Source organism: Protopterus annectens, chromosome 3.part1 (genome assembly GCF_019279795.1).
Source record: "Protopterus annectens isolate FY-2018-M chromosome 3.part1, PAN1.0, whole genome shotgun sequence".
Lineage (NCBI taxonomy): Eukaryota > Metazoa > Chordata > Ceratodontiformes > Protopteridae > Protopterus > Protopterus annectens.
In genome coordinates, this window is record NC_056732.1 from 847,008,274 (window position 1) to 847,022,444 (window position 14,171).

At 40.8% G+C, this 14,171-nt stretch overlaps 1 protein-coding gene across 2 annotated transcripts in view; it reads right to left on the minus strand.

The window, feature by feature from the left end:
* Nucleotides 1-2,505: 2,505 nt before the first annotated feature.
* LOC122798298 (cytosolic non-specific dipeptidase-like) overlaps nucleotides 2,506-14,171 on the minus strand; it is a 670,350-nt gene continuing 658,684 nt past the window's right edge. For both annotated transcript variants that reach the window (XM_044067122.1, XM_044067123.1), the window contains exon 12: nucleotides 2,506-2,728. In XM_044067122.1, coding sequence (XP_043923057.1) covers nucleotides 2,662-2,728 — 67 coding nt within the window. In that variant the 3' untranslated portion in view covers nucleotides 2,506-2,661. The remainder of the gene's footprint in view (nucleotides 2,729-14,171) is intronic.

Below are 14,171 nucleotides of genomic sequence, written 5' to 3' on the forward strand. Positions count from 1 at the left end.
AAGTCTGTCCCACCAAAATAAGGACATTGTGAAGGGTGCAGCATCTACAACATATATGATCAGGGCTGCAAATGCCTGCAGGGAACAGCAGCCTTGCACACTGTTCTAGTATGTGACGAGTACTCACTGTCAGAAGAAAAATCATGTGGGTCAATCCATGTGGGCTAATTACCAATACTTAAATTTAACATGCATGGTTGAGGTGATGAGCACATAGAGCAGTTGCTCAGTCCTGATGAAGGGTGAACTCTGCCCAGTACATATGCAGATTGTGTGCAATTCACAAATAATCTTGATAATGCATTTTTCATTACACAGACCTTAAGATATGTTTTACTCTTAGTAATTCTTATGCTCACGCTGCTCATGTCACAAGCATGCTATATATAAAACGCCTACCAAGCAGCCAGCCAGCTGCTCTCACACTTCAGTGCACTACAACTTTTAACGGTACTGCTGGACATGGGCATCTGGTGCTGACTTATCTAAACATGGGCTAAACTCTTGGCTAGGCTTACAAGTGCCTCAGGGCCAATAGCCTAGTAAACTTCCTATGTTTCTATGAATGCACCTTGGCACATGATGCTGACTGACTAGGATTTAAAATGAACAGCACAGGTGGCAAATGTCATAAGCTGTCTTTGGCAGAGTGGATGGTTACCAGGGGTTGCAAAAACCATCACAGTAGAACTCATTTTTGTGTTTGTTACTCTGTGCCCAGGTAGCCTCCCCCTGGTAAACATCATGCTGGTTTATCAATTGTGCATACATGAGCATTTGTGTAGAAAACTCATTTATGTTGCTACCATGTTTCACAATGTGGCTGTGCTGCTATTCCATGGATACCATTCAGAATGTTCTCAAACTTGTGGCCCTTGGACCTCAAGTAGCCCCTCAAACCAGCATAGCTACAGAAGAGAGAAGCGACTACACTACTTTTCTATCTGCACTGCCAGAATTTCTTTTACATTCTGAGATTTGTTTCTTACCCAAGTTTGCCAGTCCTCATATAGCACCCATGGTTATTTGAGTTTGAGACTCCTGCTGTAGGACTTTGGTATGTGCTTTTCATAGCACACAAGCTCTGTGAATTGCAACCAATGCTTATGAACATTGTGCGAAGTCTGACTCTCTGAACAAATCAAGAAGAGCTATCCTGTGCTATCTGAATTTTACTGACTGTTACATGAGCTAGTGGAATGCTGTCTGTGCGAAAGGAACTCCAGATTGCAAGCAATGGAATTATACTGACTGATGAAAGTACATATCTACAGTTTTTTCTAATGCACAGAAGGCATTTTGGTTTGTTTTACTCCCTGGGGTTTTTCCATACAATTCTGTCATCCAGAACCACTCCCATCAGTGTTCTCAGATACTAGTCTCTGCCCACTCCTGGGAGGATGATTTCTTCCTCTCAGCTATGAAGTTAGTCATTTTACAAATGCTTTAACAGCATATCCAACAAAGCACCACACAGTGAACCGGATTACCTTGTACAGTGAAGCTGTTGTAGGTCAAAGGTTATAATGCCTGTCCATTAAGAAGGATGTGGTCCTAAGGAGGAGGCACATGCCAGTATTATGATGTAGAAATCCATTTGTCAAAAATAACCATGGGTGTAGCTAGGAAAACTTTTTGTACTCTAAGTACAATTTTCTAGACATTATTTAGAGAAACCATTGCTTTTTTATGCCCACAACTGTCTGCATTAATGCCTCCAAAAAGAATTACACAGACTGAAAAAAAAATATATTTAATGTTTTTTAGAAGAAAAGTGAAGCAAACGTTTCAGTGTTGGGAGTGTGTGTGTGTGTGTGTGTGTGTGTGTGTGTGTGTGTGTGTGTGTGTGTGTGTGTAGGGGGGGGTAACATGTCAAATTTTTAACTGCCAGGTGGGTTGAGGGGTAGTAATAACAGCACTCTAGTACAAAATTACATTTCTATGGCTACACCCCCTGAAAATGCCCATCAACCATACAGTTGGTACCATTCCAAATCAACAAAAGGAAGAAAACTGGCTCTACACATAATCCTTGCAGTGCCACATGTCAATCAAAACTATTTTTGCTATTATGCTACCATTAGATATGGCCTTGATTCTCATGACCTTTTTCATATCTTTTTTTCTAGACTGGAAGTTCAGGCATCAGAGATAGAACTGCAAATGCTGCAAAAATGGATTATGCAATTAATGGCTTGATGATCACTGGTTACTACAGCCAGAAGGGGGAAAATTGAAAAAATGCGCTAAACTGTAACACCACAATGCAAAGTCATGATTTTTTAGTTTCCCCATTAAAACAACAGCTCTTTGCCCACCAGATATTAGTAACTTCTTCACAAAAATTAGTCATTACTAAAACTCCAATAAAAGTTTTGGAATTATCATATGGAAGACTAACTGCTTAATGAACACTATAACATCTGCAAACTAAAACACAGATGAACAACAACAGCTACTTCCATTTTAATTCACCATTAGTAGTAAAAAATGAAAACCAAAACATTATCTGGAAAAAAATGATTTATTGTCACATGATTTTGCATAATGTCCTTCAACAGACACTGGCTACTTTGCTTGATGGGTTTGCAAGATATGTAATATTATTTACTTAAGAGTTCGAATTAACTGATAAGCATCTCTTCAGGTATTTCTTTCATGTTATTCGAGAACAGAAACTTCATGGAAGTAAGCTGCTAATAACTTGATCCCTTGAATATAATTGGACCTACAACAGAAAAATAGTCATCAGTTAGAGTAGCTACTATATTTTGAAAGCAGCAATATAATAAATTATTCATCTCTGTAGTTGATCTGTAGGTTAAATGATGATACAGAAAATTGCAAGATAACCACCAACAAAAAGATGCTCTGGAGTTATAAAAAATATGCATCTAGTACCATTATAGATTCTTCATAATTAAACATTGTCAATCATCATATCTGTATGAATAACTGACATCTGGATGTGTTAAACACAGGAAAACAGGACTGCATATAACTAATCAGTAACATTATAAAGGTACTTAAAGTAGTGCTGTTTTGCTCATTATAAGAAAACAAACAGCACGACAGAATGAAGAGGGCAACAGAAAGTTAACAGATAAAAGGAAGGACATTGGCTAACAATAAAGCACACAATCAAGAAGAACAGCAAAAGAAAGAGGCTTAAACCAAAAAGAATCTGAATATGAGATGCCAAAGATACACAAGTTAACAGTTTTCAAAGGTAAAACACACAGGAAAATGAGTTGTGCTTTACACACAAAAAAATGGAGTAGGTGCAAAGTTTAAGGTGAAGGAGATACAAGTAGGAGGCAAAATGGTAAATAAGGTAGCCCTTTTTCACAGAAGCTCTACTACACAAAAATAAGGGTGATGGAGTGGTTAGCGGCAGTAAAAACCTGTCAATGTTGTATGTTGTCTTGCTTTGTAAACTGGATAAATAATGCAAAATGGTGAGGAAGAGAGGGTCAGCAACTGGTGCGTTCATCACCTCACTTCTAAGACCAGTGACCAAGTAAAAGAAGCACACTATTTCATGCATGCTATGATTCACTGTGGTTAAAGATGGCTGTGGATGTAAAAGGATCAGACCAGATGCTGTTACAACACTTTCAGACTACCACACTTAGATTCAACATACTGGATATAAACCATCAGCTTTTGATTCAACTTTCTGAAGTCTGAAATGCATCAAAAAATGTTTCTGCAGAAGGCAAGACCCCTTACTCCACATGATTATGACTACAAATATACCAACTATAAGACAGCTCAGCAGTGGTGTGAAGGATAAACTCCCTTACTCCATTGTCACTCCATCTCAGAACAGTACATTGCTTAAGCCTGAACTGCAGTGAAAGGAAAGCAAACACCATTCTTTCACTTACACTGCAATCTAGACACAAAGTGCAACAGTAACAGATAACAATGTAAATAAAAAAAATAAAAAGGTTCAGTTCTGTCAGTTACAATGATGATAGCAGTGAAAGTTACTGGAATGGTAAAGATCCTCCTTTCCCTTTCACTTATGCTGCAATCAAACAAAGGAATACATTGATGAAAAACGTATAGATGAAATGCATTCCAATGAACTGCAGGGCTCCCTCTACACACATACATGAGCATGTGCACCCACACCCACACAGTGCAAACCAGCACCACAAAAGCGCAGCGCACTGCTACAAGCTGCTGCCATTGCTGATGAGACACAGTTGGTCTGTGGCTGCCTAACAAGCATATATAGCCCAAGCATTCATAAAAACAGCCCACAATGACTTCAGAATACAGCACCACAGAGATGTCAGTTACTTACTGCAAGATCATAATGAAATTCAAATGAGCACTGATACAGTTGAATGTGTAATGAACTACTGGCAGACAAAACTTTCTTGGAACTGCTTGGCCAGCTCCTGCATACTAGCTACACTGTTTTTACATGTTAAAATGTTACAGCTTTTCCTTTTTAAAGTGCTACTGACCTGCACGGTATTCAGGCCGTCAATGCTGTGCACCTTGCACAATGGCACTTGGCATACTAATAAAATACATGACTCGATGCACAGCAAGTCATATTTCTCTACACAATCTATGGACATGATGAAAGGCATATAACTGTGCATCTGGTCAGTTCAGTAGCTGAGACGGTCTCCACTACACTTGACAGGCAGGTTAACCAGCCTCTATGAACCAGACTGCCTGACTCTTCAAGGGATAAAGTGTGTGGAAAATCCTTAAGATTTAATATTTTATAAACTGCGGTTTTACCACTCCCAAAAAACCTGATTAATATTTAATATACTGTGGTTTTACCACTCCCAAAAAACCTGTTTGTTAAATCTACAATACTAAATATATTTCATTATGTAGAAGACCCCTACATTTCCAAGTGTGTGTGTGTGTGTGTGTGTATGTTTATGTACATAAATTGTGAGTGCACATTCCTGTGTGATGTTAACATGCTATTAGAAAGTGAGCTTACTGTTGACATTTATGGTGCACAGCCAAAGTAATGCATGTATATAGAAAATGTGACTTCTACTTCCCTCATGTATCACCTAACATAAGCAATGTTATCTTGATATTACTTACAATAGTTCTGATGCAGACATTAAAAAAAAAAGATTTATCATACTCTCATATGACCGTAATTGACATGGCAAGTATATATAAATTAAGCTCTTGCATATTTCAGCATTTTCACACAGTTACAAGTATCTTAACTTGTCAATGCATTTCTAGCAATGTTTTACTGCTTTTTTTCATCTAAATAGGCAACTAAACAAATGAAAAAATAAATAAAATAAATAATTTTGAAACAATGTAGAACCAAAATTCGTCCATATCTTATTTTTTTAACTCTTTCTTTAACTACGTTTTTCCATTCTTTTCATGTTGATATGATAATTTTAAAATACTTCCATATGCTCAAAATAAATACTTTTATTCATGTTTAACCTCTTTTTCATTTTAGCATGATTCCTTTTAAGGAACCTTTCTCTCCACTACACATAGGAACCTCTCAGCTACGCCATCATCATCCAAATGAATGAGTAAAACAAGCACCCACAATTCATGAATTTCAGCTTTTGTACCAGCATGACAAAGCGGGAGCTTTAACATCTATGAATCTCTTTGAGGAACCTCTTTGATGGATATCAAATCTTAACAATCTGGATTTGCCAGTTTTGTCAGCAAAACACAGTGCTCACAGGTATCTACATATCTAGTTTACGGTCTAAGCACTAAGGGCTGGAAATACATATGTGCACTTTTCCCTGAAATATACAAGACTGCTCCCTTGTCACCAGCAAAGCCCTTCCTACAAATTAAGAAACAGTGGAATGTTAAAACATTACTAAAACAGGTAATGTGTTTACACACTTGGCAAACTTTCAGGGAATTCCAAACTGCAGCTACTGGAACAAAACCCACTTATCATGGTGATGATGGGAGGGTCGCTCTGTAAATCAACGGATGGAATATCTTTCTGATGGCTCTAAGACTAGTCCCAAAAAATATCAACACACTGAAGTGAATCAGTGATTCACCCTAGTCCACAGTTCAGATGGCCCAAGTCCTGACAAAACTTTCAAAATGTTGCTGACCTCTGTGCTGTACTCTTAAATACAACAATATTTTGAGAAGTACAGTACAGACAAAGTAGCAATTGTATAACTGTCTGCACTAGAGACACTCCTAAAGCAAACACCGCATGCAGCCACTCCTCTGACCTACTTGTCTTTCACCAGAATATTTTCCACTGGACAATTATCCAATTGATGGCAAAAAACAGGGAAGACGGCATTCCATTTGGAAAGTATTTAGTAACTGCATATCACTCCCCTCTCCCAAGCAAAGGAGAAAAAATGGTGTCTATACAAAGTTAATCAGGTTAATACCTACTCAGGCATATTAATCAGGTTAATACCTATGTCAATAGTAAATATCCTGTGTGTAAAGAACCCTCTCCCATGGTTTTTGCTGATGACAAGTTATGGCCTTAACTGGCTTAGAGAAGTTTCCACAAACATCTTCAGGAAAGCATATGGATTCATCTCAAGGGGAACTTTGGAAAAGAAAATATATTGTTTCATGCAAAAGCGAGTTTCCTGACAGGGGAGAGTAAAGCCCCAAATTGCATCTAGCACAAGCACTGGCCACTAGGAAGAGATTTTTCCAAAACAGTGAACTTCAACAACACTAAGTTTGTGGGTTTTATCAAATGACATGCAAGTTCCATGGAGGGAAAGGGCTACAGTGAGGGAAGAGATACAGATTTCCATAAAGGCAATGTCCTAACAGGTCATACTGGGACACAATATTGCCCTATACAAGGTCAAAATGTACAGACACAGTTCAAAACATGCACACTCAGTTTGGGGAAAAAACTGAGGCAAAGATGATTCAGATGTCAGAGAGATAAGTCAGCATCACCTTCAGACTGATCAAATGGCAGTAGGTACAGGGTACCACACCACCAAAACTGAGAACCGTTTCCACTTAAAGATAGAGGCTTAAAGAGCTGGGAGTGGAGGTGAGTTAATAAAGGAAATTACAGTTGTGTAAGTTACCTTATCACAAACGTAGATACTTAAATGATCACTACTGCAGTAGCTTTATACAAGTTATATCCTGCCAAGAAAAAAAGCCAACCAGCTTCAAAAGCTGCAGGGCAACTTCCATGCTCCTGAACAGTCAGCCAGCTCGAGCTGAGCTGACTAAAAGGACAGTTTTGAGCACCGTGCCCTTTAAAGCTTTCATGCCAAGGGAGGTGTAAGGGAAAGTATCCAGGTGCCCCTGTAGAGTGTTCCTAACAAAGCCTAATAATAGAGCTACAGAAGGAATCAAGCTTGTAATGCTTTGTAACTTTTTGTATACAGGACCAGGTTTGCTGCTTCTATAATAGTTCTAGAATTCAACCCTTTCCAAAAAGACATAGACAAAAGGCAAGGCCAAGACAAAGTGGGCCTTGACTCTGCTGGAATAGCTTTGCTGTGGTGAGTATAACATAACGCACAACTTAAAGTAACCATTTGGAAATCCTCCATTTTGATACAGGTTTCCTCTTCTTACTTCCAATTAAAACGAACAACTGATCTAAAAATGTGAAAGATTTACTTTTATCAAGATGGTACCCAAGTTGTCTGTGGACATCCAAGGTATGGGGTATCCTTTCTCCCTCATTTTTAAGTTCAGGAAAAAAAAACAGGAGATAAATAGTTTGGCTTAAAGTAAAACTGGATACTACTTTAGGCATAAAAGAAGGATTAGTTCTCAAACAAACCCGGTCCCAGTGGTTTGCAACTCTTATACCTCCAGTAAAACCATTTTCCATGTTAAGAACATCAAGTCAGCCAGATTAGCTGGTTCAAATGGAGCAAGTGTTATTTCTTCTAATGCAAAATTAAAGATTTCAAACTGGAGCCATCAGTTTTCTTGAAGGCATAGTATGCAAATCCCCTTTCAAAAACATTTTGACATATGAATACACTGAAAGAGAATGATCCATGGGTAGACATGCTGAAATGGCCGCTAAATGAACACTGATGGAGGAGTAAGAAAGCCATAGGATAGTAACTCACAGATACTGTGAGACCAAAAAACTAGCCCAGAATGAGTGCTGGTTACACTGCTGGTAACTAGAAAATCTTTTCCATTTTCTAATATATGATTTTTTTAGTAGCAGGCTTTTTTTGCCTGCATTAGTACGTGAGGCATTTTCTCAGTTAACATGTGCCTAAAGGGAATTAAGACCATATCATCCAGTCAGCTAGTTGAAATTGATTGGGTCAGGGTGTAAACACCCCTGATTTTGTGCAAGTAGATCCAATCTGTGAGGGAGTTTGTGGTAATTGCCCCTGACCATTTCCAAAAGATGGGAAAATCACTGTTGCCTGGGCCAAAAGAGAGTCATCACAATGATCCAGGAGGATTCCTTCTGAATCTTCAGAGTACACTGGATATTATGGGAAAGGGTGGAAAAACAAACAGGAATATGCCTGTCCAAGGAAAGGAAAAGGCATCTGGCCTTCTTGCATGGGGTCCTGGAGCAAGATTTTACCAGATGACTGTTCAGATTGAAAGCAAAAAGGGTCTGACTTGAGAAACACCCCAACAGCTGTATCAAATCTGACTCTCTGATCTAGCTTCCATTCGAGAAGGTCTGCCCTTGTACTGCTCAATTTTTCTGCCACATAATTCTTCTCTGACAGAATATGTGATGCCATCCCAAAGCTACCATGGCTAGTCTGCAAGGGGGGGGGGGTCGACCTGGTTCCCCCTTGCTTGCGGATGTACTACATAAGTGTGGTGTCCTCACTTTGAAGAGGTCCAGGGGACTAAAGATGATTCAGACAGTTGAGTGTCTTGATTAGGGCAAGGATCTGTTCTTGGTGTATCGCAGACCTTGCACTTTCATCCCCACTGAAACTATGGTGACTGTTTTGGAGCAGGGAGTGAGAAGGGGAGACCTGGATTTAGGCAAATTTGCTGTTTTCACTAAGTGACATCTCTAGACAAATCCCAGCAATGGGATTTGAAAATACAAATGATGTTGGTGCTTGAACCAAAGAGAATTCAGGTATCACTGTACATTTCTCATGTGGAGTCTTGCCAGGGGTACCATAACAATCACTGATGCCATGAAACCCAAACATCCTGAGGTACTCCTTTGCAGTGACTGTAGTCTGACTGGAAAACCTTAGAAACAGATCTAGATCTATTTTTTCGTGTGGAAGAAACGCTCTTTGAATTGATGTGTCTAGCCGGGGAGCGCTACAAAATCCTGAAAGCCCAAAATCCTGAAAGTTCAAAATCCTGAAAACACACAGGATACCAGCACTTACTATATTCCAGCACAAGTACATACAGAAACAAATAAAACACAAATTATATTACTGTTCTCCAAGTATAAGCAGGGGGGCAAGCCCCCCTTCATCCCCCATGTGGGGGGCTGTGCCCCTCACTCCCCCTGCTACTTTAATATATCAACTCCAAGATTGCACTTAGTGTAGTGAAGTGCAATCTCAGAGTTGATATATTCAAGTAGCAGGGGGGTGTGGGGGTGCACGGGGGCTTGCCCCCCTGCATATAGTTGAAAGGTAACATGTTTCTGTATGCACTTGTGCTGGAATACAGTAACTGTTGGTATCCTGTGTGTTTTCAGGATTTTGAGTTTTCAGTATTTTGAACTTTCAGGATTTTGGACTTTGATTCTGTAGCGCTCCCATCTAGCTGACACCCCAGGAACACAATACTGTCTTAAAGAGTCAAAAAGATTTTTGAACATTTTCTTGGAATCCCAGCTGGTGTAAGAGATCCCTTATCGAAGTGACAGACTCCTGACACTTTGAAAAAGACTAAGTCAGTAGTCTAAATATTGTAAAATTTGGATACTCTGTAGCCTGCAATGAGCTATAACTGGAGCTAGACACTTTAGGAACACTTTTGGTGCACTGGACAGTCCAAAGGGTAAGGCAAAGAATTGATAATGTGATCCAAACACACAAAACCTTAAGAACTGACCAAGTCCTGGATGACTAAGAGATGTCTGATAGCCATCTTTCAAATCTAGTGTTACCAGGAAACTTGACTGAGGAAGAAGAGGTAACAGGTTGTGAAGTGACATCATTCTGAACTTGGGCAGTATGACAAACAAGTTTTAGAAAGGAAGATCCAGAACTGGTGTCGAAGTATTTTTTCTTTCTTTTGCACTACAACACCCTTGAATAAAACCTTTCCCAACCAGGGAAAGAGGAACTGGTTCATTCACCTCCCTGAGACAGCATATGTTGAAGAATAGCAGGAAATAAAATAGTCTAGTCTGGTGCATGAGGAATTACCCCCTAAAAAAGGGACTTCCTCCGACTGCAATTTGTAACCTTGATGAAATGACCTTCACAATCCATTTGTCTGAAACAATCAGTTGCCCAAGAAAAGTGGAGAATCAGACTTTCTGGAAGGGAAAAGGGACTGCCAGGGTAGAAGAAACAAGGTCCATTAAGCAGTCACTCTGACTTGTTGGGACCGTCCTTGTTTATTTCGGGGTTCTTTTTAGAACCCCCCACCATTTATTCTTAAACATCTGTTTAAATGCATTTTGTTGAGACTGCTTACTTTTTTTGCCAAAACTGAATGAGGATTTAGAGAACCCTTAAAATTTCAAAAAGGACTGCTGTAAAATCTTAGAGAGATTCCCAGTATCAACTCACCCCTTTCATCACACTGTTTGATCATCTCTGCAGCACAGGAAGCAAAAGCTAAATTTCTATCCAAAGCAGAATTTAAAATCTAAATTTTCACATCATCCAGGAGGTCCTGGGAATGCAGCCAGGCAAATCTCCTCAAAAGTGTATCAGTGGCCACGGCCCTGGAAGTAGTATCAGCAGAGTCATAGACACGCACTAAGCAATAAGTAGTGAAGTCTACAACAGAAGAAAAATACAGTTGTGTACACTTACCATAAATGTAGATGTTCGAGTGTATTACTGTTGCAGTCCTTACAAAATGGGTTATCCGGCTCCCGGTAGCCCACAGTCAGCCAGATGCCAAAGCCTTGGTATATGACGTCAGCTGCCTTTGGCCGTAAAACTGACAGGACAGGACATCGGGTATAAAGGAAGGCAGCAGACGCCATTTCCTCAGTTTTTCTTGCCATAACTGTCAGGAGCCTCCAAAGAAGACTAGACCAGGAAAAGAAAATCCCTGGAAACATACCATCCACAAAATAAACAGGTAGTCTGTGCCTTAGGAAAAAGGGGGATGGGGGGTGGACCAGGATTGCAACAGTGAATACATTCGAACATCTACATTTCTAGTAAGTGTGCACAACTGTACTATGTTCATCGTGTTTCACTGTTGCAGTCCTTACAAAATGGGTTGATTCTCAAAGTCCAAAGAAAAAAGGGTGTAGGAAAACCACTATTTAAGGGTTGGTAAGGATGCTCTGCAACACTGCAGTGGCAAAACCAGTCCTGGATTTAGAAGACAAAGGTAAATTGTAATGCTTTGTGAAAGTGTGAACGGAAGTTCAAGTAGCTGCTTCCCGGATGTCCTTAGTAGGTACACCTCTCAAAAAAGCTGCCGAGGTGGAAGTTGCTCTAGTAGAATAGGTCCAGATACTCTGTAGTGGAACCTTGCCATGCTGCAAGTAACAAAAGTGAATACAATGGGCAATCCATTTAGAAATGGTCTGTTTAGAAATAGCTTTGCCATGAGCTCCAGATGTAAAACTGAACAGCAATTGGTCAGACTTCCGAAAGGTTTTAGTCCTGTCTAGGTAAATTCGAAGCTGTCTATGTACATCAAGGGAGTGCAGAAGTCTTTCTCCTCTATTCTGAGGTTTAGGAAAGAAAGTAGGCAGGTGGACAGATAGGTTAAGAGTCAAGCTAGAAACCACCTTAGGTATAAAGGAAGGATTGGTTCGAAGGGAAAACCTATCCGCATGGAAGATGATAAAAGGCTCTACTGCCATTAAGGCCTGCAGCTCAGAAACTCTTCTAGCTGAAGTAATGGCCAAGAGAAAGGCAATTTTCCAGGAAAGAAACTTTAAATCTGCAGAGGCAGCTGGTACAAAAGGAGGCAGAGTAAGTTTCTCAAGCACAAAATTAAGATCCCAAGCAGGAGTAGGTGCCCTTCTGGGAGGTTTTAAATTGCTATCCCCCCTGAGGAACTACTTCATCAAAGGATGTGAGAAGATGGGTTTGTTCACAGGAACAATAAGCAGAAATCGCTGAGGCATGAATCTTGACTGAAGAAAAGGAAAGTCCACCATTAAGCAAGCCTGCCAGGTAATCAAGAATAAGGGGAAGAGATGGTTGAGAAGAGTCTTCCCCTCTGGTTTGCATCCAAATACGGAATCTTTTCCATTTGTCTGTATAAGATTTCCTAGCGCTAGGCCTCCTGGCCTCACGAAGAACCTCAACCACCTGTTGAGATAGATTCATACTATGAGCCAGGCCGCCAAATGTAGAGTCTGGTATCAGGGGAAGATGCCAAGGCTGAGACTGGGCAAGACTGTGAAGCAGGGGATACCAATGCTGTCTGGGCCAGTCTGGAGCTATGATAATGGCCCTTGGTTTTTCATCCCTTATCTTCAGCAGCACTCTGGGAAGAAGAGGTAGAGGAGGGAAGGCATAAATTGAAAGCTGTGTCCAGGGGAAGGAAAGAGCATCCACTCTCCAGGCTTTGTCGTGATGTTCCCTGGTGCAAAAGGTCGGAAGAAAATGATTGTTCGGAGATGAGTAGAGATCGACCTGGGGAGTACCCAAAAGCTGAATGATGCGATAGAAGATGGTCTTGTTCAGTTGCCACTCATGAGGATCCAGGACCTGCCTGCTCAACTGATCTGCCAAGGTGCTGAGCCTTCCTGGAAGAAACTGAGCTATCAGATGTAGGCCCATGGAAGCTGCTATGGACGATAGAATCATGCTTTGTCTACAGAGGGGGTAAGAGTGAGTCCCTCCCTGCTTGCTGATGTACCACATGACTGTGGTGTTGTCTGTCCTGACTAGAAGAGTTCCAGGAGAGAGAAGATGCTTGAAAGGCAGCAAGGCCTGCTGGACAGTTATCAATTCCTTCAGATTTACGTGCAGGTGAATCTGTTGGTAGTTCCAAGTCCCCTGTATACATCGGCCATCTAGATGTGCTCCCCAAGCAAAGTCCAAGGCATCTGTGGTGAGTCATGCTTGCAGGAGGTGGTCAAAAAGGCAGGCCTTTGTTCTGTGAACAGGCTGTCGCCCACCAAAGAAACTCTGTCTGCAGACAGGGAATCAGAGGAAGTATCAAGTCTAAATCCTGTGTGTGTTGACACCAAAGGATCTTGAAGCACCACTGTATTTTTCTCATATGCAGTTTGGCATATAGAATCATCAGAATACATGAAGCCATGAATCCCAGGGCTTGCAGGAATTGCCTTGCAGAAAGCTGGGTCATGCTTGCCAAATCCTTGAAGTAAGTTGAAAACTGCATTTGTTTCTCTTGAGGGAGGAATACCATCTGGGCGGCTGTGTTCAGCCTCGCTCCCAGGAATACAATCTCCCTGGTGGGTACCAATCTTGACTTCCTTTCATTGAGAGTGTAGCCCAAAGAGGTGAGAAGGTTCTTTACAAAGTCCAAATCCTTTAAAGGTTGTTCTGGAGAGTTTGCTTGAATGAGGCAATTGTCCAAGTAAGGGTAAATTTGAATGTTTCTCCGCCTGCAAAAAGCAATGACCGGAGCCAGGCATTTTGTAAAAACTCTGGGAGCAGTAGATAACCCAAAGGGCAGTGCAGAGAATTGGTAGTGTCACTTTCCAGCTCTGAAATGAAGGTACTGCCTGCAACTTTCTCATATTGGGATGTACAGATAAGCTTCTTTGAGATCCAAAGTCACCAGCCAGGCGTCCTTGGCCAGCATTGGCAGCAACTGCTGAAGAGTGAGCATTTGAATTTGGGAATCACCAGAAAGGGGCACCAGGTGCCCCCTTTTTTGGGAACCAGAAAGAGTCTTGAGTAGAAACCTTGGCCTATCTGAAGTACAGGAACTGGCTCTATTGCTCCCAGATTCAGCAAGGAAGAAATTTGCTTTTCTGCTTCTGCCCTTTGATTTGGGGGAATATTTGGGTATCCTTGGTGAAAAGGGAAAGTGTGAAAAGAAAACTTGTAGCCCTGGTATACTATTTTGAGTACCCA